The sequence below is a fragment of the Mauremys reevesii genome, linkage group 15 (genome assembly GCF_016161935.1).
Source record: "Mauremys reevesii isolate NIE-2019 linkage group 15, ASM1616193v1, whole genome shotgun sequence".
NCBI classification, from domain to species: domain Eukaryota; kingdom Metazoa; phylum Chordata; order Testudines; family Geoemydidae; genus Mauremys; species Mauremys reevesii.
This window is the reverse complement of record NC_052637.1, coordinates 32,981,221-33,008,336: the sequence shown is the minus strand read 5'-3', so window position 1 is coordinate 33,008,336 and position 27,116 is coordinate 32,981,221. Positions and strand designations below refer to the sequence as shown.

Sequence of the window (27,116 nt, the reverse complement as noted above, 5' to 3'; positions counted from 1 at the left end):
TGCCCCCAAACTCCCTCCCAGAGCTCAACCTCTCACCCCTTCTGAACCCAAACTCTCTCCCAGAACCTGCGCCCCAATCCTCTACCTGGTGGAGGGTGGAGTTTGGCGGGGGGGAGGGCAGCGAAGGGCAGGTTCTGGGGGGCATGAGTGACATTAGCCCGCTGGGGGGACTTGAGGGCTGGCACTGGCCTTAAGGTAAATTGAATTTGAGACCCCTGGTATAAACAATTTTGGGAATTTAATGTTCTGTGGGATGAAAAACTTTGAGTATTCAAGTACTGTGACATACAGATGTGTATATTTGTATATAAAATTTGTGTAATTCTAGTGCTCGTAGTTTAAAATTAAAATATTAAATCAGTAATATTCAGTGGTGTGTCTCAGAGGAGGAAAATAGTTCTAATTTTAATATGAGATTCCTGAAATGTGTTTTATATATATTTAAAAATACCAAATGAATTTGAGGTGTTCTCCACTTGAACTGTTTCTTAAATATAATCCCGCACTCGCTGCCATAAAAAGATGAAGGAACATCTGAATGGCCGTTTCCTGTTTAGATGTCTTTTGGGAAGACTAAAACTATATAGTATTTTTTTGGAGCATTCAAAAGGACTTTGATATCAAAGCTCTATAGAACTAATAAGCTTTCTGCCTCACATACAATTTGGAAAGAGTCTGATTTTACAGCTGCTTTCTGTCAAGATACCATCTGATTACAGCATTTCAGAAGGAAGAAGACATCTGATTAATGGAATGACAGAGGTTGTCCTCTTTAACTCTGTTACTCAGTATTTAACTTTTGGGCTTTTTATTGAAATGGCTGAAGACCGTAATTGTTAGTGCCTGAAGATGAGGATCGTAAATCCTGTGATTGTCTAAACTATAGCATACTTCATGATCCTGATGCATACAAAAACTGAAAAAGAATCAGAAGACCCTGTGAAAGCTTTCTGTCCTTTTGCAATCCATGAACAGAAATACTATAGTACTGTGGTTTTCAACCTTTCCAGGCTACTGTACACTTTTCAGGAGTCAGATTTGTCTCATGTACCCCCAGGTAATCCTCTGTATTCATATTGCCCCATGGCAATTTCAGTAATTCAGAAATGGACAGGCTGTAGGAGGAGTTACTTTGCTGAAATACAGGTTAGAGCCATGTGATTTAAGAGTGGGTGGAGTTGAGTTATAAAGGGAGGTTTTCTGATCTCATTCTATCCCCTCCAGAAAACAATACCTGTCACTTCATATTGTCAAATTATATTTCTTGGCATTAGTCCTTTAAAAAATATTAACTTGTACACACTTAAAAATGGCTACCTTGCATGCACAATTTTGCTGCTCTATATATACACATCTCTGTCTAGTTACAAGACTAAGTGCCTTAGGGCAGGGACCATATCTGAAAGTTAGATATTATTATTTATCTTACACAGTACCAAGCACAGTGCCTGTATTTAATAAATGATCCTGTGGAATGGCGTGATACACTGCAGTCACTATTGAGAGTTGAATATTTATTTCTCTATTATAGTTTTAAACATGATGTATCTTGCCAGTGTCTTGTACTACTGCTTTCAGATACCTGCATTTTTATTCATGCAGTAGTATTTGAAGGATGCAGAATGGTACATCTAAATACATCTCCGTATAGGTGCCCAGGAGCAACACAGACCAGAATTTATCTGGATATTCTGGAACTTTGTACAGTAAGGACAATATTGGGTGCCATTGGAAGACAAGATGCAGTTGTGTATTGCCTTCTATCCCTACTCTGATTGCATTGCATACAAACCACTATTTAGTTCTCTACAAACGTAGTGACCTAATTTTAAATACACAACTTAGTGCCATGAAAAAAGTCTTTAGGAAACATTGCTTACAAAATACAACTTGATGATTATTTCAAATTTTTAAGATATTTGGGGAAAATATTTAGACTCACTCCTGCTTAATGGAATTACATTTAACTCTCACTCGTTTCCGGAGCGCATATTGCTATCAGTTGAATCTACTGATAAATCCAGTTTCCAAATGAAAGGGAAGAAATTAAGTAGTTATAGCAAAACAATTGAATTATACAGAAACCCTTGGTTAATCCCTTATTTTTGGAAACAATTGATTCAAAATCAGTTGAGACCCTCTTTCTTCACAGCCACTTTCTGTTGGGCAATCAAGCCATTTGTTTGGGGCTTTTTGTGTGCTAAAGTCAATGGTCAGTGTGTGCTGCATTCTTCAGTGGATGCACTCGGAATACAGAGTTGGAGAAATGTTTGAACAGAGCCAACATTCATGTTGAGGTTTTATTCCGTGTGGGTGAGCTCTGAATTCACTTGGTAAGAGTACAATTTCCTCCCTTCATTACTTGTTTGTTAAAATATGAATCATTATCCAGTTGTTTAACCTTATTAAAAAAAAAAAACTACTACAAGTTAACATTCAAAAGGTGGCTTATAATATTTAATCATGTAGCCTTTTTAGAAAATGGACTTCAGTTGTTTGCCATCATTCCTTAATTTTGGGCTTCATGACTTCCTGAGTATCTTTGGGGGGAACATACATATTCTTGGAATTCATCAGAGATATCTAATGGTCAGGTGTTACACATGCTGTGTTCTAGTCTCCAATTTGACTCTCTATGAGATTAACAAATATTCACTCTTCCCATCTTGGTTACCTTTAAATTTGTGATGAAGGATATTGGTATGTGGAGACAATGCAAGCAATTGCGACACTTCCAAACAATTGGAGACTTCATTAACAGCAAGTTGTTTCAGATGTTCAGAATTTGGTATTACATATGTAACCCAGTACAGTGAACTCTTAGTATTTAGTAAAGAATATGGTAAGATGAGGCTTGATGTCATTGATGGGGCAGGACCTAAAAGTGCTAAATTAATCATAAGGGCTTGAAAAATTCATATGACTAGGAACTTGATCTGGGGTAAATACCATTAATTTATGCATTTACAGTAAGATTTGCTTTTCAGTTATGATTGCAGAGAACCCCTTCCAAACAATTGGTTACAAACTAGTTGTTGCCTGTCTAAATCCTTAGATAGCATCAGCATTTTTGCTGCTGGTAGAGCTCAACCACAGAGTGAAATTAACAAGCCTCTAGTAAACTTTACTGCTGCTATTAAGGACACTGTGGATTAGGTCAGTTTCTTGCTGCTGGCTGGGAGACAGCTGTAAGCAGCAGCAGAGGCAGGTTAAAGGAGAGCTTTATAAAAAGGTTGTTATAGGGTCAGCTCAGTAGAGGATGTCCTCCCTTTGCAGTAGTCTAGAGGTTCTGGATTAGGAGTGGGGAAACAGAGCTCCCTCTTAAACCGCTGGCTGCTGGAAGGTAGGAAGGCTTCAGATTTCACACTTATTAAATGGCGGCCATAAAGGATGGAGCCTCTGAGCAGGATCCAAGGAGCACAAAGCACAAACTGGTGGGGAGGTTGGCTTCCTAGCTGGATGTTGCCTCTAGACAATGAGGCCCTTCGTCTTATTAAATGATCTAGTTTAGACTTCTGGTTATTTTCAAGCCCTGTGTATGAAGGGATGGATGATCAGCAAGGCTGGGTGTGGTGTGTTTCTGTGGGTGATGGTTGGTGCCAGAGAGAGTGGAGGGATAAATTAAGATCCAAAGTCAGCATTTTTGGAGGAGCGGGAGGGAAATGGGATGGAAAATAAAGGAGACATAGCAGAAAGCAGTGTTGGGAAAGCAAAAGGGATATATGCGGAAGAGAAGTAGAAATAACACGTGGAAAATGCAGGAGCAGGTTTAGGCCGTAGTGAGGAAGTGGGAGTGAAGGAAATACGGTAAAACAAAATCGAGAGGCATAGTAAGTTACATACAGAATATATTAGGTTCCTATTTAACGTATACTACACAAATGCAGAATATCTTATTGAATACACAATTGTTTATTGCTTTTAACTGTGGATGGGGGAGGAGGGATTGGGTTTCAGAACATGGCAGTACAGGTATATTTCACCTTGAATAGTGGTTTTGGTCCCCAGGCTAATAAATGCTGGATAATTTTTAAAGCCTTGTTACTCATGTGAAAAATTCTTTATTCGGGGGTCTGCTGTTCTGAAAGCTGTGTAACCATTCTGGTTCTTGAATATTTTTCTCAAGAGTCGAATTTAAAGGATTAGAGGGAGCCCAGAGTAATATTTACACAGTAGATTCCAAATAAAACATGTAAATTTCATAAGTAAACTGAAATATGTGGAAGAGGTGTTTGTTGCCTTCATGTTTGAGATGTATTGAGTTAGACTAATCTGCATGCACACCTGAAGGTGTACAACTGAGAGTATATTTGTTATACAGTACCCATCATTTGTGTTTGAAAGATTGAATGAGCAGCATCCAGGTGGAGGCCTTAAGCCAAAATACCTGTGAGCCCAAAGATCCTCAGTATGGAAAGTCCTGCATACACTTCAGTATGTGAATGTTTACAATAGTCCAGTCTAAACTGAGGCTAAAACTGTTCCCTGAACCTGCTCAAGCAAGCAAACTTGTGGCAGGAACAAACAAGATAGTGTGTTAAAACTATTTTCTAGACTAGTTAGGGATCTAGAAAGCACCTTTTAAACATAGTGGACAGACAAATTATTTATTTGAACCCATTCAGGGTTAGTCTATATGTACGTGTAAATTGACTTGTGGGTATTGTGACACAGTAGACCTCCAGCTATGCCACTTTGTTCCAACTCAGCTGTAACAAAGTTAAAATGACAAATTTAAAAAGGAAATTTTTAACACAACACGGTTTTTGGAACTCATTGCCACAAGAAATGGTGGCAAAGAACAATTAAAATATAGTTAATGAAACTATCTGTAATTACATTAGATACTTAAATATCCCTATAATATTTATCTTCTTGCTTCAGGACACAAGCTAGTCACTGACTGCCTGGAGTTAGGAGGAAATATTTTCCTGGTGTGTGATACTGCATTAATTGCCCATTGTGGAGAACTTGTCTTTCTCCGAAGTATCTGGTACTTGCAACAGTGCGAGATGGAATAGTAGAATAGATTTGACCATTTGTCTAATTTGGTGCAATATGGCAATTATCTTCCTGGATCCCAGTGACTGTTTCATAAAAAACTGGGAAGATCAGTTGTGATAGAGAGGCACACCTGACATGGAAGATGGCAGCCTTGTGCAGTTAGTTATTTTAAATTCAGTGTTAAATTGCTTTTTTCAAAGCCATCTCCATATTTATATCAAAAGTGTGTGGTTCAACTTCAGAAATATCACTAGGGTTTACCTTTAGTTGATGTCTTCAGGGGTGATGGGGATAGTAGGTACTTTATATTATAATTCTCAGGGAACATGTGCATAGGTACATAGGTATGAAAGTATATATTTTAAACATATTCAGTGCAATCCCCCTCACACCATTTGTAGCCCACTTTTCTTAGATTGTCATCTTTTTTACCAGAGACTGTTTTCATATGTATTGTTACAATGCTTAGCAAAATGGAGCCCCAATCCTGGTCAGAGCTTTTTGGTGCAGCTGTAATAAAAATCTAAGGATAAGAAGATCTGGATTCATAATTTAACTATTAGCTGTTGTGAACCAAAATGTACTTTAAAAGAAAGAGGAGGTTGTTGATCACCTAGTTAACTTCTTGGAGACTACAAAGAATTACAGTTGAGTCCATGTCTGAAGGAAAATCAAACATTTCAGCAGTCTGAATATACCAAGGGTTTTCAGCTACATTTGAAGTATCACCTCTTATTTGTATATATTACACTTTTCTGTGCAATGACCTTATTTCTATTACATATCTTTTTTAATTTTGAATAATTCTGCATATGAATAGTCAATATATTAAACCAGTTTCCTCTTCAGCTTGTTACTTCATATATTGTAGTGACAACAGAGTAAAATTCAGAATAAATGTCTGAACGCTCTAATAGTAATGTATTTCAGCAGTAAATTCACATGCAGTCAGTTATTCTGAATAGAAAGTGAATTGGATTGGCATACCAAACAATGGATGATGTTACAGGAAGTATTGGTACAGAAAACTAAATGGTGAAGGGAAGAATGCTCAGGATTTTTGAGGTTACAACACTGTTTATTGTTGGTTTGCATTAAAACCTCCTCACCATCCCGCCTCTATCCCTCCCAAGGTCTTTTTTCAAAATGCAGCTACATGTTCTGCTTGCTATCCTATTTGGCGTTCTGTCTTGTAACTAGTGAGTAAGAGATTAAACAAAACAAACACCAGTTTAAATTTCCTATACATGTACAATGCCCATCTACTTTTTAGAGGCAATACAGATTTTTTTTGAAGATTGTGCAGTCTGTATAATTTAATGTTCAAAAGCTAGCAACATTTTCCTCTGTTTTTGTAATTTCCCTTAAGTATGTAAACTGGTTAAGTGACATACTGAGCACTGCCTAGGTTCTGGTATCATTGAAAAATACTGTATCCGAAGTGTGTAATATTTTGTTTTTTAAAAGTGCTGCTTTGACTGTCTTCCTCACCCTCAGTTCCCTCAACAATAAAATTCCGATGTAAGTGGCAATATTCACATTCTTTAGCGTCTCCCTATTGTAATAATAATTTAAAAATCTCATCTTGCAAGAAATTCTCAACATGAATGTGAAGACTGAAATCCTAATTAAACTTCCTTTGTGTGAAGAATGGGTGAAAACTTTTTTGGTAGTGCTGCAGATCCAGTTACATATGCCCATTTTTTATTTGCTTTTTAATTAAATGATCATTTAATATAATTCAATTCAATTTCTCCTCAACGTGATCTTTTGTGCGTCATGAATTGTAAACTTTGTTTCAACCTCGACTTTGTTTTTGGTGTCCTGATCTAAAAGCATTTCCAAGATCAAATCTGTGTTGTGCTTTTAGGCATATTTCCTGATACTTAAATAGCTTGCTTGCAGCTATTTGATTCTTCCAATTTTGTTTCAGAAGGCCTTGGAAAGGTTAAACTGTATCAGTGCTAGACTGTCCCAAGGTCCCTTTTGGCACTGTTTGGAGAAGTTAATTGCAACCCTCTTTGACTAAGTACCTCATTCTTGCCTCTCTCAGGTTAGAAGTTGGTTTATGCCTTGGACAAAAACCTAGCAAATATTCCCAATTCAAGTTGTCACATAAAGTTCCCCATAGCTTGAATAAAAGCAAATATTCTTGGCCTAATATAGAAAATGATATAAAGCAAGTTGGCTAAATGGAGTGCCTCATCTCTGGCTACAGATCCTAGGTACAAGATACTGTTGTAGAAAACTGAACACTTAATCTGTTTGGTGACTCGACTCAATCTGGGTGCCTATCTATCTGTTCAGAATCTGTATGTCTAGAAGGCAGTCTCCGAAGAGTGTCTGCCCTGAGAATTAAGGGGAAATTAGCAGGGGAATGATAGTGTATACTGGTGATGGATAACCTTACCATTGTTGTGTAGGGCTGCTCTGGACAGGGAGCTCCATAAGTGCTAGTTATTCTTAGCACTGGTAGAGCTGCACTGGAGTTGTAACAGTGGGAGGTTTCAGCAAAGTTCAGTGTAGACAAGGCTTCAACATGTCTTTTCATTAGGGGAAGTCCTATAACGAAGTAGTCCTTTTTACTCTGCTAGGTAGGATTTAGCCACCTTAATACACCACTATGTGGGGACTTATTTCTATTATTGCATTTTCATTTACCAATTGATTGATTCCATGCAACCAACTTGATCAGATTAGTTTTCATAGCAAACTGATTTCCATTCCTTAGACATATTAATACTATTTTTTGTCTGTCTTAATGTTCTCAGTGAACAGTAGTGTAAATTAGGGTGTTATCCATTTTTTCCCAATGCTTTTTCTTGAAGTGGTACACCCAGTTTGTTGCCTAAGGAGGCTCAAATAAAGTTCCATTCATACTGCTGATAGTCTTTGATAGCTTTTGGAGACACTTTCTTGACCATGCAAGCCAAGTTGTTTTTAGCGTTCTACTTGTTAAAGCGTACATACCATAAACCTAAATATTAAAATCACGGAGATGTATCTAATGGTTCCAATTCATATGAGAGTCGGCATATTCTACCACATCTAAATTATTGGTTTAACTTGAATGGAATTAACATAATGAGCATGGGAAGTAAGTTCATGCACTAATGCTTTTTCTTCATTTGGAATCCTTCTTGTGTAAACTAATGCCTGTGACAATTGTGTAAACAATAAAACTTTCAATTTTAGGATGAACTTTCTGATGTTAGTCAAGCAGGCTCAAAATCTACTACCCCAGCATCAACAGCTGCTTCAGATGTGCCTGGGTTATGTGCCGAAACGCCCCTGAAAGAGGATAATGAAGGGCTTGCAAAGAGTGCAGATGCACTGAACAAGAAATCAGATGTAAGCAAGCACATTGAAGTGCAGGTAGCTCAAGAAACAAGAACTGTGTCCATCGGTAAGCTGCTGTAACAGTTCAGTGTGTGATGTGCTTGATACGCAATTTAGTTCAATGCAGTGCAATACAAAGTCAGTCACTGATCCCTGGAGGGAAAAGTATGTGTTGTTTGGGAGTGCAGAGTACTGGTGATGTTGAAATGAGGGTCACTATTTACCTCTTGGGCTGTTCACACCTTATTTTCCATGGAATGTGAAGTATATCTATGTATTACCTACATTCCAGGGTTATTTAAAAAAACTAGAAAGAGACTAAATGAGCTAATTCCACCTCCCTTCATGATTTTCCCTTACAATATAGTTTGACTGCTTTGTTCTGTCTGGTTTTAAATATTTGAGGTAATGGGTCTTCCACCACTTTCTCTGGGAGACTATTGCATGGTTTAAGGCCTTGTCTTTACAACATTAATTTTTACCTATTGCTAATGAGAGTTGTAGCTGAACTAGTGCTCAACCTGTTTTATCAGCAAGCAGAGCCAAGTAGTGTGTATATGGCACCATTTCAGAAAGAACCTGAGATCTGGGCATTGTAAAATTGAAGTTTAAATTAAAGTTAAATAGAATTGGTTCATTAGTCCTTCTATTTTAATGAATGACATCACTTTTTAAACTTGTGAGGCCGATATAGAATTACCACTATATGAACTCAAATTCTGTACAATTCAGAGGCTTTGCCATAATATATGAAATTTGTCAGGAGGACCCTTGCATGTGACTCTCTTTAAACCAATAACATACAGAGATTTTCTTGTATGTGACTATTCAATGTGGTTAATGGATATATATTATTTCCCCACCTCCACCCCCAGGAGCTAATGAAAATGAAGAAAAATCTGAAGTTCAGGCAATCATTGAGTCCACTCCGGAGCTGGATATGGATAAAGACCTCAGTGGATATAAAGGTTCAAGGTAAATTGCTTACTGTGACTTGAGTACACAGATTAGGATTTCAAAAGGTACCGCAGTTACTCATTTTGAATTTGCATGACTTGTTTGGAGTTTTAACCGTTTAAGAGCACATTTTGCTTAATGAGTTCCCAAGACCTGTTTTTCTTCCCTGAAGAATTCTTGTAACAGCAAGTTTTGTTTTTATTGCTACATTTGAAGTACAAATGTACAAGATGCTGTATATTGTGATGAACTCAGGACACCTAAATGCAGTTTTCCCATTCCCAGCTAAGAGTATGTGCAAAAGAGGGCTCTTATCTTTTTAAGAGAAGGGCTCAGGATACTGGCTCATTCTAAGTTGGATTCTTGTAGTTTTTTTCACCCACCCCTTTAAAATTCTGTCTACCCCCTTATGTTGCAGTATCATCACAGCATTTATCTTTCAGAGTCATAAGAATGGTCATACTGGGTCAGACCAATGGTACATCTAGTGCAGTAATCCTGTTGGACAGTGGCCAGTGTCAGATGCATCAAAGGGAATAAATAGAACAGGGCAATCTTGAGTGATCCCTCCCCTGTTGTCCAGTCCCAGCTTCTGGCATTTGGAGATTTACGGACACCTAGAGCAGTGATTTTCAAAGTTCAGGCACGCAGGGCACTGGGCTGCCTTTGTCAGCACCCAGGGACTCTAGCGGCTCTGGTCAGCACTGCCGACCAGGCCATTAAAAGTCCGGTCAGTGGTGTTGCCCAGCTAAGGCAGGCTAATGCCTACCTGTTCCGACACCGCCCTATGCCCTGGAAGCGGCCAGCACCAGGTCCAACGTCTAGGCAGTGGGGCCACAGGGCTCCACACACTGCCACCACCCCAAGCACCGGCTCCGCACTGGGAACTGACCAATGGGAGCTGGGGCAAGCGGTGCTGTGGATGAGAGCCACGCGTGCGCGCCTCCGCCTATGAGCTGGACCTGCTGCTGGCCGCTTCTGGGGCACAGCGCGGTCTGCAGTGCCAGGACAGGCAGGAAGCTGCCTTTGCACCCCTACTGCACTGCTGACTGGGAGCTGCCAGAGGTAAGTCCACGCCCTGAGCCCCCCGAACTCGGAGCCCCTCCTGCACTCCCACCCCAGAGCCCTGACCCCCTCCTTTACCCCTGCCCCAGCCCTGAGCCCTCCCAAACTCGGAGCCCCTCCTTCACCCCAAACCCGTCATCCTCAGCTCAATTGGGTTGTGGGCATCAACAATTTTATTCAACTGGGTCCTCAGAAAAGAAGTTGGAAAACCACTGACCTAGAGGATGGGGTAGTGTCTAATGTCATACAGAGCTTGCTGCCGGAGATGTTAGCAAATTCAGATGCACTCCACACTCACATTACTGCAACACACTCCTGTTTTTGAGACCTCAGTCCCTTGCTGTATAAGAGGATGGAGGGTAAAAATTTCAAGAGCATGTTAAGCCCCATTGCAAGTGAGTGGGCACTTAGGAGCCCAAGTGTTTCAGTCACTTTTGAAAATGACAGTGAGGGCTTGCGGATATGCAGAGTTGCTGCACATCAAGGCAGGGCGTGAATGTATAGTGTGCTAGTCTGCTGTGTATTAACTCTTTTTGTGTGGATCCTGCTGTCATGCACTAAAAGTTCCGTAGTGTGTTTACTTCAGAGAGTACTAAGTCTGTGTGGACAAGCTCTTAGGCACTGCAAAGGGGTTTGCTCACTGCAAGAGCACTTCCTTGTGGTCAAGTGTAGTGCAGCGACTGTTTCCTCCGATGGTACCACCTGCTGAGGTTGCTCTGTCGCTGCTGTCATCTCTCTTCTTGCAGCTTGGCCCTCTAGCCAGGTCAGGCTTTAGTCCACCACTTCCAAGGTAACCGTCTCCAGCCCAGCTATGGTCTAGTGACCTTACAGCAGGTCTTCTGTCTGTCTCTGGGCTCCATGGTTCTTATGTCCCTTATCTCTGGGGGTTTCACACTACCTTCCTTGGTGGCTGGTAGGGGAATGCAGGCCCTCTCTCTACTCTTGGTTGTAGTCCAGGGACCCTGTAGCTGGCAGCGAAGGTCTATTCCCTCAAACTCCTTGCTGCCTCCCTGGGCTGCTTTCTAGGGGATAGAAAAGGCAGGGAGTGACTGCAGACTCTATCCCTGCAGCCCATTTTCTGCTACAAACTTCCTGGCTTTCTGTCTCTCCCAGGTGCTGCCATGTATATTAGTGGCCTCTCTGGCTCACATTAACCCCTTCAGGGCGTGTGTGGGGTACACTCTTCCAACACAGGTACTTAAGACATGTCCAGCAAGGTTTTCAGTTCATTTCTATGTTAATGAATGAGCTATAAGCCAAACTATAGAGCAGCTGTCTAAAGTCACATTTTTCCTTTGCTGTACAACTGTGTGAAATGTTTGAATGATAGTTCGTTCCATTTTCTGACTTTTTTTAAAAAAATTTCAATTCTGTTGCTTAGCACACCTACCAAAGGTATAGAGAACAAAGCATTTGATCGTAACACAGAATCTCTCTTCGAAGAGCTGTCTTCTGCTGGCTCTGGCCTAATTGGAGATGTGGATGAAGGAGCAGATTTATTGGGTAAGACAAGTTAGCTGAAGAAATTATTATGCTAGTGTATTTATAGCCTATTTCTGGTAATTGCAGCTCCCTTTAAATATATTTCCTGAAATATACACCAAGATTCATTGTATTAAGCTCCTATTTCAGTGGCCTTGAAAGGGTTCAGTTAAGTTAGTGAAATAAATGTGTCTGCTACTTCATGGTTAGGTTTCTTTCAGTGTGAAATTTCTTCTTGTTCAAGTGACCTTTGTCAGTATCAAGAAAGGAACAAGAACACTGGAATCAGTCTGTCCACGTTTTGCGAAACCTCTACTGCCCTATTCAGCTTCTGCTGTGATGCCTACATTTTTTGTGGATTAATTTGGGTATTACTCAGTGGAGACAAAAAAATTATTTTCATTGAGGTCCTGAGTCAAGATTACAAATGCAATAGTAAACTTGGTGACTGTTCAAACCCTGATTCACTTCAGTTAGGATAATTCTTCTAGTTGCTGCTGCCTGAAGCTGAATAAGGCTCCATTTTCCTGTACAGATAAATGAAACCATCTCACAGTTCAGTGTGAATTTTCTGTGGTATAGCACACTTCTTTAAAATTCAGCCTTTCATCAATTCTTTAAAGTGCTTGGTATTTGAATTGCTCTGTATATGGTATGACACAGGAACGTGTCTAGTGCCTCATATATTAGGATATGTTTCTTACCAAGCAGTTTTTTCTCCATTTTGGACAATCAGATTAACATTGCTTAAAACCTTTTGGGTAACAAATTGGGCCTCACCGTGCTTTTTATATTGCTCGTATTTGGAATTTTGCCTCTGAGGGAGATTGTATATTGCTGTTACATTGTGAAATCAATTGGTGGTGTTTGAGAACCAAACAATTTAGAAATTCTTTAGCATCCCCGAGCGTTTAACAAAAATCAACAACTCAGTAATGATATCTGTGCCATGAAATTTTTCCTGTGGCAAAACAACTGAGCCATATTTCAGCATCCATGCTTTATTTTATTGAATAGATGGCAGTAGACATTAGAGAACATATCTTAGGGCTTGTCTTAACTACCATGCTAAATCGGTACTGCTGCAGCGCGTCTGGTGAAGACACATTATGGTGACGGGAGAGCGCTCCCTTGTCAACGTAATTAATCCTGGTCAACGAGAGGCAGAAGCTATGTCAGCGGTAGAACGTCTCCTTCCGACACAGCATGGTGTAGAGACCGTTTTAAGTCTATATGTTACATCACTCATACCCCTGAGCAACATAAATTACATCGATTTAAGCAGTAGTGTAGACAAGCCCTTAGAAGCAGCTGATTTTTGAGTCTGAAAATGGGCTGTGAAGAAAGCATAAATAGCAGTTTGACTCACCACATCTCCTTAGAGAAGATGTTTGAGTAGAATTTGCAGGGACCAAACATGTATTTTTGAATAGTGTATTTCTAGTAATTCACATTATGCACTTTCCTGAGTATTTCTTGTTTAGTGGGGAAAACTGGATAGAGAGTTGCACTGGAACTGATTTTATTTTGAATAGGCAGCAGCAATGCAAGTTGTACCTATCGTTAGCTGCCATTGTCCCTATTCTGGAAAGACCACCACTAGGGGAGAAAATAGTTCTGTTCTTTTCCTCATACTCTAGACTTCTTTGCTGAGACCACAAGCAATGATGGTAACTGTTGTGGTGTTTTTTTATGTGGTCATCTCTTCCTAGTGTTGGTAGGCATCCATAACTCAGTTTACATGTCCTCATACAGTGGTGGTTTTTAGTTGCTACTGACATTCTGCATTCAAAAATGGGTTCTTGAGATGAAGTTTCATAGCCTATTAGCAGCAACTTTTAGTGCCTACTCCTACATAGTAGATCTTACAAAATAGTTATTTAAAGCTATAAGACTTTTTTCCCCATATTGGGCACCCCATTTTCCTTGGGCAAAAATGAACACCCTTTTTTAGTCTTCCCATTATTTAGGCAAAGTTTATTTTGTTACTTATATTTAGAGAACAATTCTTTTACTAAGTCTGTTCCTATAATATATGTAATTAGGTTTCTCGTGTTATGTGGAAATGTGTTGACCTACTAACTTTGATATGATCATATTGATTTTCATTTATGTACCATTACAGCACATGGATATTTTTGTCTCAGAATCATACATTTTCCTAATGTGCATCACACACAAGCCATATCTATTTACAGTGTATTGAGTGTGCTTTTAGTGGATTATTCCATTCTAAATTAATGTTAGCATTGAATTTCTAGTTCTATAAAACCTAGTTAATTGGGATTCTCTAATCTGTTTTCTCTTGGGCTGCATACCCAGGGGAATATTCTGGTGTGTATGCTTTTAAATACTTTGAAAACTCTTGCTTCTACAGTTAGGCGTTCTTGGCTGCTGCTTTCATATACTACATTATCTGCATTGTTTCTGCTTAGAAACATTTTTTTGCCCTTGTGTCGTTTTGGCTTTCCAGCTGTGTTTTATCCACTTTTTTGACAATGTAGGGATCCCAACAGTTATTTGCATTTAATGCAAATCATCCTAGGTACGCTTGTAAAATAGCTTTTCATATATAATTCAGTTTATTTAAAAAAAACAAACAAAAAAAACAAGCAAAGCTATTCTAACAAGCAAAACCTCCTGATTGCAAACCTCTGTTTTCTATAGCTGTGATACCTTAACAATATACAAGTTATTTTAATTTACTACTTTCAATCTAAAGTCCAATGAGTTCTATAAGAGACCTGGTGTTTCTCTTTTAGGGGAATATGATACACTAATCATTCACAAGATTAAATAAATTTGAACTTGCATGCCTATTTTAACTGTTACTTTTTACTATTAAGATTTGTTCATTTTTAATTTTTTTTCCTTTCCAAATATTTTGGAAGATATTACTATGTTTAGGGAACTTGTTAAAACCAGACGTGCACACTGTTCTTACAATGAGGGTAATTCTTTAAGATTTTTTTATTTTGCTGTGTAATGCTAACCTCTGATTGGCATAATTGCTCCTATTATCAGTGTGTACATAATGCTGGGCTTGGTTGTCTTGAAAATAATCTGCTGAACAAGACTTACAACTATTATTGCTGTTTCATTATACATTTTAAAAACTAAATCAGTACTTAATTCTATAGTAGATTCTACTTAAAATATTCTTTAAGCATGCAGACAGTAATGTATAGGAACTTCCTAGAAATATGAATGAACCTTATGGATGCATAAAACAATTGAAAGCATTTAAACTCAAAACTTGGAATTGTTTTCAGAATTGAAGATTTAATCTAAATTTTGCATTGATTGGTTTAGCATTTGTTCCAAATACACCTCTACCCTGATATAACGCTGTCCTCGGGAGCCAAAAAATCTTACCGCATTATAGGTGAAACTGTGTTATATCAAACTTGCTTTGCTTTGCCGGAGTGCGCAGCCCTGCCCCCCTGGAGTACTGCTTTACCGCATTATATCCGAATTCGTGTTACATCAGGTCGCGTTATATCAGGGTAGAGATGTACCATGCTTCTAAATCGTGCTACAGAAGTGAAGATTACCTTTTAATCCATTATGAAGCTTTGTTTATGCCTGGCTAACTCATTTGGTGATACTCATTTTACTGTCTGTCTTGCATATCAATCTGCTTCAAATCATGGAACATTTCATTTCATATTTTCGGTGCTGGCTTTTCTTTAATTCACTCTGACAGCTTACAAATCTCTTGATTTGTTGTTGCTTTTCACTCATACTACTCCTTACATTAAATGTTTCTTGTTCTTGTTTTTGCTGTACATGGAATGCATGGGCTTTAAAGACCGTAATTTCTTTGGTAAGGTACCATCTGCTTTGGGGAGATGTTCAAGGCTTTCACACTTTCTCTGAGCTTTCTTGTTCAGCATGTCCTGTGTGTATTAAAAATGGCATATTTTGAACATAAAATATACTCTATAACCTCTTTTGTAGAACGCTTCATTGAATTTGCGCATTGTAAATGGTTACTTTTTTTTATCCATTAATGATATAGATGTTCTGTTTAACCTAGAAGTATTTTAACCGTTCCCTAAAGCTTACAGTTCATATTGGGGGGGGGAAAAAACAACAGAGAGACTTTGTTGGTCATTAGCTAGGCGTGTCTTCAGGCATCACCTGGAGAAGGATGAAAGCTAAGATAAGCAGAGACGGAAGGGAGAGAAAGCTTTAGATATTTGCTCAGTGGGAGTATTTACATTGCTTCTGTGAAGTGCTTCTCTATTCATCTTGTTAGGTAGATAAAGACAAAATGTAGATTAAAATATTTTATTTAAATATGGTTAATTTGATTTCTCTGTTTGTAAAAATATTCATTCTTTTTTTCTGAAATTCATTCTCTTACTCGGTCTTGGAAAGGAATGGGCCGTGAAGTTGAAAATCTTATTCTGGAGAACACCCAGCTATTGGAGACCAAGTAAGTGTCAAACTTTAGCTTTTAATTAGGGAGTATTTCCTGCCTACTCCCTCTGCTCTCACTCTTTTTATCATTTTCCACAATGGATCGTGCCATACGGGATCACTGACAAATGGTGACATTTTTACTTTAGCATTATATGGTATGTATTAGTATTCAGAGCTGCCCACAATTATGTGTACTATGTCTGGCTTTTTGAATGAAGCACAGTGTATTTGATTTTGTCTAAAATTTCATTTCAATCTACCAGTTATACTTTCTTGAATTGCACTCTGCCAGTGTCCTCCATTCTTGTTAGTATGCAGAGTATTAAAATGATACAAAACTTTAATTAAAGAGCAAGAAATCTGGTCATTTTCAGTAATCTACTAGCTTCCAAGCGCAAAACAAGAACAGTGTGCAGTGCCAACTTTCTAATCCCTGAAAACCGAACACCCCTGCCCCCTGAGGCACCCCCTCCCCCCAGTCACTCACTCACTCTCCATCCCCACCCCTGTTGCTTGCTCCCCCATCCCCTGGGACTCTCTTGTCGCCTGCAGAGCTGGGCTGGGAGGAGCTGACATGGAGCCTTCCGGCCTGTCCAATCAGGGCGCGCCAGGGCACAGCCGGAGCATGGAGGGGGGCGAGGGGCTGGGAAGGGGAAATTGGGGCACAGCAGGGCGGGGGGACAGATAGGTTACCCCTGCCCTCCACGCGTAGTGCTGGTACCTACTTTGGAGTCCGGTCCGTCAGGCTGGGGGGCAGGAAGAGCAGCAGCTGCTAAGCAGAGCCACTCCTCCGGGCTCCAGGAGCAGCTGCTGCTCTTCCCACCCCTGGTGGCGGAGGCCAGTTACTGCCAGTTTCCAGTCGAAAACCGAACATCTGGCAACCCTACTTTGTTGGTTTTCTTAGCAGAGTATATGTGGCTTTGCTGATCTTTCTTTTAGGAATTTTCAGGGCTAAGATGTCCAGTGTAAATAAAGGTGGTTTTTTAATATATTTTAGCCCTAGGAACCTGGCCAGTCTGTTTTCTAGTACAATAGCAGCACCCAATAACTTCTGTTATATACATGTCTGTAGTATACAATACTACCATTTGGCCACTGTAATTTCCATTACAAGCATGACTGTACTCAAGTATTTTTATTTTTCTACCTGTTTTGACAAGCTATTGAAAATGTGTTCCAGTTCAGAATTGAAACCAACTATAGGAATTTATTCGCCATGTAGATTACTTGAATTTGAACTTTAATTTCATTTGGATATTTTTATTTCCAGGTTTTAGCAGCTTTAGAGAGAAGGTGGTGACACTTGAAGTCACCTGTTTACAACACAGTGGTGGTGTTGCGTCATGTACTTTTTAAGCTTGTTTTAGAAAGTGCCAACTTCTAGTTGCTGCATACAACACTATATATTTATTTGGAGGTTTCCAAGTATTGGAATTAAATTATGCTAGTGTTACAAAGCTATGTGCTGTTAGGTTTCAATGGAGTTGTTATAAAAATGTATTCCAAATGTTTGTTGCATAGAAATGCGCTGAATGTGGTAAAGAATGATTTGATAGCAAAAGTGGATGAACTGACCTGTGAGAAGGATGTACTGCATGGAGAACTAGAAGCTGTAAAACAAGCCAAGCAGAAGCTAGAAGAGAAGAACAAGGAATTAGAAGAAGAACTTAGAAAGTGAGTGTTTAGTGTTGTCCTCATGAAAATTTAAAAACATCTGCTAAAGATTCTTAGTTACCTCAGCCTTTTTTCTTTAGAGCTCGTGCAGAAGCAGAGGAAGCAAGACAAAAAGCGAAAGAGGATGATGATGTAGGTATATATTTAACATTAAGTTTGTGTCATGCCCTTTTCTAATATTCCATCATATTGGTTTAATTCTATGAGTCTTGCATGGCTTAATCAAGATATAAACTATTTTCCATGTGGGAAAGAGATGAAAAGTTAAGGGAAACAAAATGTCAATTTATTTAGACTAACCTGCTCTAATCCTTTCCTGCCTCCTGTTCCCTGTAGTGAACTGGTTTTGACTTAGTTTCCACTGGCTATTTATCGATTTCTGGGTGGAGTTCAAGGTGTTGTCTTAGGCCTACGGAGCCCAAAACAGTTTGAATCCTGGCTACCCAACTCTTGCCTTGTCCAGTTCAGTGGCATTTGTAGTCATCCAAGGCACTTGAGCTAATTACCCTATTTTCTAAGCAGAATAGTGGTGGCTGACTTCATGCCCCGATACTCCTTTGTAGTATTATAAGCTTGCTTTCTGTACGTGCAGAGTGATGTTCCCACTGCTCAGAGGAAACGTTTTACACGTGTTGAAATGGCCCGTGTCCTGATGGAAAGAAATCAATATAAAGAGCGGCTGATGGAGCTTCAGGAAGCTGTGCGATGGACTGAAATGATAAGGTAAATGACATGAGATCCTTTGATATTCCTTTTGTGTTAGCAGATTGATTTCTGGGGAGCAGTGTGGTTTAGAAGATGGGGCACTGATCGGTAACCAGGAGACCTGGATTCTGTTACCAGATTTGCCACTGACCCCTGGTGACCTTGGGCAAGTCACTTCCCCTCTCTGGGCCTCTGTTTACCCATTTGCTGTTTCTTATTAAAATATCCCATAAAGATTTAAGCAAGTATGACGCGCACACCATTGAAGCCAAAGGGACTCTGAGCTTGTAATGTTAAGTGCGTCATAAGTCTTTTCAGCCTTAAGTTTTTGGGGCAGGAAGAATTCTTACTGTTTGTACTCAAGTCATCTAAGACAGTCATACAAACAATAAAATAAAATTGGTCTGTGGCCCAGATGTGATCATTAAATCAGAATTGGTTGGTCAGCTCAAGTAAAGTAATATAACAATGAAAAGGTGCAAGAATTGTCAAATTTAAGAAATAAAGATTGGAAATGGAACAGTCCTAATCAATTACTGTGTACTGAATTTCAGAGAAATTACACAGCATTCCTTCTGGATAGTTAAATGTGGCTTCTCACCTCTGACCTCAACACAAAGTTCTTCCTTGTACCACTTCTTACAACACTCCCATATATCATCCAATAGTTAATACCACCGTATATTGCCATCTAGTGGTCAGGTGTAATGATTACATCTAACATTTATTTTTCCGTTACAGTATTATAACAGAGGGCATATCTACACTACTGATTTAAGTCAACCTGTGTTAGATCGACATACAGCTACTACAGTAATTACTGTGGTGGCTAATGTACACACTACCCTTCTTCTGTTGGTGGTGCGCATCCTCACTAGGAGCACTTCCACTGACTGAAGGGGGCGGGAGGCAGGCATGGGAGCCCAGCTATCCTTCCCACCTCCTCTCCCCAGCTCTTGCCTCCCCACTGGGAGTGGGGGCCAGCCACCCGGGTTTCTTGGCTCCCTGAGTGGGGAGCTTCCAGGCAGCAGCCTGGCAGGGATCAGGGCAGGTGCAGTGTGGCTGGGAGCCAGCTCTAGCTGCCCTGCTTTCTGGTCAGTATCAGGACTCCAGGATGGAGCCTTGAAATGTACAAGACATCCAACAGCTGATCTAACTAATGCAGTGTCTAGACAGACACTGTCGCCCTATATACAGCGACATAAGCCCAACACCTTTCATGGAGATAGTTATGTCTGTGTAGTAGGGGTCTTATATCGGTGGGACAAGGCTGTAGTGTGTACACTGACATAATTGGGTTGGTGTAAGCTGCCACACGTTGACCTAAGACCCTACTTAACTTGCAATATTGCGGAAATTGTGGATTCCACAGTATTAGGCTTCCACTGCAATTTTGAGAGCAGGAGCCCCATAGTGTGTGGGACTGACAGTGGCAGCACCACCCGGGGCAGAGAGCTGGAGCCCCTGCTGTCAGCTCTGGGCAGCTGTTGTCAGCCCCGAGCCCCCATTTTCAGTCCCAGGTGGCTGACAGTGGAAAATTTGTGGAAAAATAATAGACTTTATTCCTGCAGATAATAAAGTCCATTATTACTTTTCTGCAATTTTCCATGGCTTGATCGTAAATCAGCTGCAATTTTTTGACAATCCTTCTGCAACTGAAGTAGGGCTTTAATTATAACATATTAGGTACGTTAGCCATTTTGACTCCAAAACTTGGTGGGAAAACAGTATTTTCTTAGGTAGAGATGGCTCATTTTTCCATGGCTACTCTCTGTAATGGAATTCTGCTCCCTCTCTCTCTCCTTCCTTCTCATACCAGTAGTTGGCTTGCTTCAGGAAAAAATCATTTTGTCACCAGCTAATTCCTAAGCACTAAATTGGACTATGACAGGTAAGTTAAAAACAAACTGCAAGGTTTTGTTAAAAAGGTAGGGATTTAAAAGTGGAAACCTAAAATTAAAAAGGAAACTCAAGAAAAATCATTGCACTGTTTAAAAAAAAAAAAAAAAAAAAAACCCCACCAAAAAAACAAGTTGTTGCATTTCACCTGGGTGCTTGCTTTATATACACTGTAAGTTCTTTGCCCCCAAAGTCTTGTCTCTTAAATATGTGCAGAGCACCCACTGCTCTTTTGAGCTCTCTGTATGTTCTCTCTCCATTGCTTCCCTTCCCTCCCTTTGTTTCCTCACATCCACTGATATGTGCACAAAATTAATGTACGCACCTTTCTCTCAATGTCATGTTAAGGAATCTCTTTTACAAGTTACAGTTGAACCCCGTTTATCTGATCTGGTTGGGACCGGGGCCAGATTGTCCAAATTTTTGATTATCCAATCAGGAGAATGGGCAAAGAGCTTTCTATCCATTATTTGATGATGCGGAAGTTGTTTTTAAACTAGCTGGCCCTCCTGGAAAAGCATTAAAAAATACCCCCCCCCTTCTTATCTGCTTCACAGAATATACAGACCCCTAGTTCTTAAACAATATTTTGTTCATGTATTAACAAGAAAACAGATGTTTAACAATCTGTACATGTATTGATCATTTTTACACTTTTTACAATCATGAACATTATAGTGTTTCTCAACCTTTTTGTTTCTGTTGTCCCGGACCCCACACCACAGTGGTCCCACAAAACTAAATTGCATGCTTCAGCCCCCACAGTAGGGCATGGACTATCAGTCCTGGGCAGTGGGGCTGAAGGGTCAGTTTCCCAGATTCCTGTGTGCGCGCTGGTGGTTTGCTTAATACAGAAAGGCGGATAATGGAGGTTCGGATAAATGGGTTCTACTCTAATTGATAAAGTACAATATTCTATATTGATTTCTGGTGCTGAAAGTGAACACTAAGTATTGGTCTTCTCTAAAGATGATTTGAGAATTATCATCCCAAAATCTTTAAAACTAGTGTTTAAAAAAAAAAAAAAAAAAGCCCAAACCTGAAAGTTTCCCTTTGCAAAAGGTTGGAGCAGTATCCACTGTTACTGTGCCTTACAGAATAACTATTAATAAAACGGGTATCTAAGACTAGGGAAGTAAGAAGGGAGGGTGCTTACTAACTTACTGGAAGGAGAGCACTCTTCAATTGCAGCTGAGTTTAAATGATAAAACTAGTCTCTGACTTGAAGAGACATGAAGGTGTCAATACCTGCATACAACTTCTGTCTCCATGGCTCAAGGCAGCGCCTTATACTTAAATACCCAAAGTTGTGTGTATTTCTGTGCACCTTACCTTTGGTGGTATTGCTTATTTAGTAAACTTAGTATTCCTTTTTCTTTAGAGCATCAAGAGAAAATCCAGCCATGCAAGAAAAGAAGAGATCAAGCATTTGGCAGTTGTAAGTACTGAAATACAGGCAGATGCTGCGAAAAACCCCAAGTAGTTGGTATTAATGTGTTGTGTATGTCAGTTAGTTTGTTTTTGGGATAAAGATGTTTAAAGTGCTTCTCTTTCTGATACCTAACATGCTAACTTGGTACTGCTGTTCTCAAAGACAAAATGTGTCATAAGCTGTATCCTATAGTGAATGGTTGTGCATTTACTGGAGTTAGATGCTAATGTGCTTCAAAGTAATGGTACAGTATTTATCAGAAGATGAACCAGGTTTTGAATACACTGATTCTGAGCATTTTTGTAACTTTCTTTAATGATGAATTTTTTTTAATATTTGTGGTTTGCATATAATTTCAACGCTTTTATTTTCCCCCTGAAATAATGTTTACTGATTGTCAATTCTTTAATAAATTAAACGTCAAAACTAAAAAAGGGAGATAAATGTTGAAATCTCTGTAAATTTTAAAAAAAAATTGTGTGTGTGAATGGCTTAACTGGTAATAGTTCACCTCTGGTCTGGAAGGTTTGTAGGTTCACTGGGCTAGATGGCTTATGTGAATAGAAGGTTGTGGATCCACCAGGATTTGGGCTTACCTGCAGTTCCTCACAATGGCGCTAATGCACTCTTTAAGACTTCTCTTCAACTAAGAACATATGCTACCTTTTGCCCATTTTGTGGTGGATGTTCAAGTGAAACTTAAGATCCAGTCTTCCTTTAAAGGAAGAGGATGGGATAATACCCATGTTTGAATGAACATGCCTTCTCTTAACACAGGTTCACGTTATGGCTGTGTGTAAGCTATTGCTAAGCACATAATAGCTGCTGTTTGGTTCCACTCGCTTCCAACCACTGTAATACATTGATTTGAGCAGTGTAGTGTGCACAGTGCCCTGTGTACAAAATAGGGTGACCAGATGTCCCAATATTATCGGCACTGTCCTGATATTAGGGGCTTTGTCTTATATGGGCAACCTACTACCCCTTCTTCCCTCCTGGTCTTTATTTTTCACACTTATCTGGTCATCCTAGTACAAAAGGAGGTCAGTTTTGTTGGATGCATACAGACTTATCACGCTTCTTTTGTCCTTCAGTTTCAGCAGGCTGTTCAGTTCATCAAGCAATACTGCTAAGAAACCAGAGCCACCTGTTAATCTTAAGTATAATGCTCCAACTTCACATATTACTCCATCAGTCAAGAAAAGCAGCACCACCTTATCTCAGTTACCTAGTGACAAATCTAAAGCCTTTGACTTCCTCAGTGAAGAGTAAGATACATTTTTATTTTCCCATTGTAACTTATACTAATTAACTAATTTGTTCACTAATAATAAATCTTTACCTGTATATTTATTATAGTTTATCAAGTGACCATAAAGGCAGACAGGATAAAAATCAATAGTATTACTTGCAGTTGACTGTTCACATTATGTCAAATTATTTTTCTTAGAGTGAACTTGTTAAAGAAGATACTCATGAAATCAGGATTATGAAAATTGTAATGTGTAGAGTGATGGCTGCATGTAAGAGATGGCATGGGTGACATTGCTATTTTCAAGTGTTGCTCCCTCAAAAAATTACCTCTAGGCACTGGAGAAATAGTGCTCAGAAGAATGTTTTAAGTACCGTAGAACCTCCAATTTATGAACCCCAGAGTTAAAAACTAACATACCTCATATGACATACCAACCACATACCTCATTTGAAACTGTAGGTATGCAATCAGGCAGCAGCAGAGACCAAAAAAAGCAAATAAAGTACAGTACTGTTAATCGTAAACTACTAAAAGGAATGTTTAAAAAAAAAATTGACATAAGGAAACTATTTCTCTGCTTTCATTTAAATTAAGATGGTTAAAAGCAGCATTTTTTCCTGCATAGTAATGTTTCAAAGCTGTATTAAATCAATGTTTAGTTGTAAACCTTTGAAAAAACCATAACGTTTTATTCAGTTATGAACATTTCAGAGTTACGAACAACCTCCATTCCTGAGGTGTTTGTAATTCTGAGGTTCTACTATATGAGCATCATATGACTTTCAACAAAATAACACTGGTCCAACAGTGTTTTTATAATTAATAATATATCTTACACAAGAAATATTTCATAATTAAAGATTATATAATTGTGCTAATAAAAAGATCAATGTATTTCATAGTTAGTCTTTCTACTGTAAATTTACGATCTTAGATAACTGAAAATATAAACAAAGCAGTTATATTGTACAGTTTCAGAGACTTGTTTATATAGCTGATGTATTCTGGTAATATCCATGCATAAGGAGGTTTTGAGATAAACAAAGTATGTAAAATATTTGATGAACCTAGGAAATTAAAAAAGAAATCTCTGCATTGTTTAAAAAAAATCCAATTTTAGCACCCATCACAGTATATATAGTGATCATAACTAGCACAATAATAAAACAGTCAAAATTAGAGATCAGAACAAGAACCTATATTAGTGCTTATATAATTTATGCCAGTAAAGCTTTAATTTTTCATCAAATGAAATTATTTAAGTGTTGGTATGAATTTTGTGTAGAACAATTTTGTTCCAGAAGCTGGGAATGAGTGACAGGGGATGGATCACTTGATGATTGCCTGTTCATTCCCTCTGGGGCACCTGGCATTGGCCACTGTCAGAAGACAGGATACTGGGCTCGATGAACCTTTGGTCTGACTAGTATGGCCGTTCTTATGGTCACCCTTGCCCTAGCTGGATGCATCTTGCATACCACAGGGACACTGTCGAGTTGGCCTGTTGCACATCTTCTTTTGCTTTCATTTTTAGTACAAATTCTTTAGCTTCCTTCTCCAAAGCTACATGGTAAAAGAACACTTAAGTTAAAAATATTATTTCCGGATGAAAATGTTGTATCTACCACTGTTTAACCTTCGTGGTTACTTTTCTTTAATTCAAATTTTTTAAAAAAAAAAATCTATGTACTTGGTGTGCATTTGACAGCATTGGGTGTGCAGTCACTTTCATTTGCCTTTCCTCAAGCTCTGCAAAAGGGTGATTCCCAGTAAAAGCAATGGGAAAGCTAAAGCTCAGGAGGCAGGTCACAGATGGAAAAATGGGGAGAGGAGGAAGAGTGGGCCTGACTAGATGATGATGCTCTCAACTGCCAACAAAACCCTTCCAAATGTGAACAGAAAACCAAAAGAAAACCCCATACATTTTAAGGAACTTAAAAAAAAAAACAACAAAAAAACTAGTGATGTGCTGTTTCTGTGGTCTCTACCAGATAACTGAATCCCCTGTCGTTCTCCTCAAATTGGCAATTCAAAGTTCACAGTAGTCTTTGAATACATTCCTTTTTAAGCTCATTGGGAGAAAGCAGAAATTGACTTAATTGTCTAGAGTCATAGAACTGTAGGGCTGGAAGGAAGCTCAAGAGGTCATCTAGTTCATACCCCTGCACTGAGGCAGGTCTAAATAGAAGTATACAATCCTTGGCTCAGACTAACAAATGTAGCATTTTTCTTTTACTGTAATAAATATCTCCTGAAAATAGTTTGGATTATGTTTACCCTCAGTAGTTAGGGGGCAACTTCTGCTATTGCATACCTACACATTAAAATAACTTATTAGGAGAAAAGGGATGAATTTGGAAAAAAAAATCCATTTTCCCTCTAGATCTGAAGCCAATTTAGCCTCACGCAGAGAACAGAAACGAGAACAATACCGCCAAGTGAAAGCACACGTTCAAAAGGAAGATGGTAGAGTGCAAGCTTTTGGCTGGAGTCTGCCTCAGAAGTACAAACAGGTATTGTGATTATGACTTCGTCTGGGGTATTTAACAATAACCGTAAATAAGAGTTACTGGATAAAGTACTAAGGCTCCATAAAACTGTGGTGTTTGATGCTAGTATATTACAGCTAGTTGTCAGGTAGCTTTTTAATAAGTCTGCTTTCTGAATTAGTACCTTGAGAAGGCAGCTTTAGTTGTCCAACTGAAGGACAAGGGCAAATATCTGTAGAAGAAAACTTTTTTTTTAACTTTTGTAAGACTGGAGCATTAATTTGCAGGAAGGCTGGGGTCTCCAAGCTCAGTCCTTTTAAAGAGAATATGATATCCACTCTATTTAAAAAGGCACTGAAATGTTTTTGCTGTCATCTTTGTTTCCTTTGCGTGGTGCTGACCAAACTATGAGCGTGAGCCAAACCAGCCCTCAGCCATGGCAAAATATTGTTCTGTGTGCTTGACAAGCTTCACAAACAATGATTTTTTTTTAGGGGAATGTATAATGTTTTTTCTCTTTAGGTAGCAAATGGTGGTCAGGGTGATAACAAGATGAAGAATTTGCCTGTGCCTGTCTATCTGAGACCCTTAGATGAAAAGGATACATCTATGAAGGTAGGACTTCTAGAATTATGAAAATTAGAGGAGATAGCCCTTGATGGAGGACCATGAGACATTGAACTGGTCACTTACTTGATCTGAAACCTTAAAATATTTAATGATTTTCTTATCCGTTTAGGTAATAAAGCTGGGCGCCTAACGCAAATGTGAGATACAGAATGCACACTGCAGCAGAATCACACTTATTCGAGTTTACATTCAGGCTCGCTCTCTCTCAAAATTGCATTCTTAAGAATAATGGATTCATTTTCTCTGCTATGTCTTCCATAAATTGTACTGCAAAAAATTGTACTCGACTCCCCTGTTATAGCCTACATAGCACTGTTATAGCCTACATAGTTCCTTTATTACTTTCATAAGCCAAAAAAACCATGTGTTCTGCAAATGAAATGCTCAAATTCTTCTCTTTCAAGCTTTGGTGTGCTGTAGGAGTGAACTTATCAGGAGGGAAGACAAGAGATGGAGGCTCTGTGGTTGGTGCCAGTGTATTCTACAATGATGTAGGAGGTTCGGATGCAGATGGGAACAAGCACCAAACAGGATCTCAGAGTAGTTTAGATAGACTAGACCAGGAACTCAAGGTAAGATCAGTTCTGTTCTATAACGTTGAATGTTTAAACAACATTACCATAAATAATACTTCATTGGTAATCAGTTCTGTTAGTCAGCAATGGATAAGCATGTTTTCTCAGGTAGAATTGAAATGATCAAGACAAAAAAACCTGGTGCTTTGTATTGAATCCACCTACTGAAATAAATATTCACG

At 39.1% G+C, this 27,116-nt stretch overlaps 1 protein-coding gene across 9 annotated transcripts in view; it reads left to right on the top strand.

Moving 5' to 3' along the window:
• Nucleotides 1-27,116, top strand: part of SPAG9 (sperm associated antigen 9) — a 99,919-nt gene that overhangs the window by 47,129 nt on the left and 25,674 nt on the right. For all 9 annotated transcript variants that reach the window (XM_039501069.1, XM_039501071.1, XM_039501068.1 and 6 more), the window contains 12 exons: nt 8,200-8,410; nt 9,219-9,318; nt 11,747-11,868; nt 16,231-16,288; nt 17,797-17,949; nt 18,030-18,081; nt 18,542-18,672; nt 21,935-21,991; nt 23,080-23,253; nt 25,624-25,753; nt 26,252-26,344; nt 26,764-26,931. In XM_039501069.1, the coding sequence (XP_039357003.1) occupies nt 8,200-8,410; nt 9,219-9,318; nt 11,747-11,868; nt 16,231-16,288; nt 17,797-17,949; nt 18,030-18,081; nt 18,542-18,672; nt 21,935-21,991; nt 23,080-23,253; nt 25,624-25,753; nt 26,252-26,344; nt 26,764-26,931 (1,449 nt within the window). The remainder of the gene's footprint in view (nt 1-8,199; nt 8,411-9,218; nt 9,319-11,746; nt 11,869-16,230; nt 16,289-17,796; nt 17,950-18,029; nt 18,082-18,541; nt 18,673-21,934; nt 21,992-23,079; nt 23,254-25,623; nt 25,754-26,251; nt 26,345-26,763; nt 26,932-27,116) is intronic.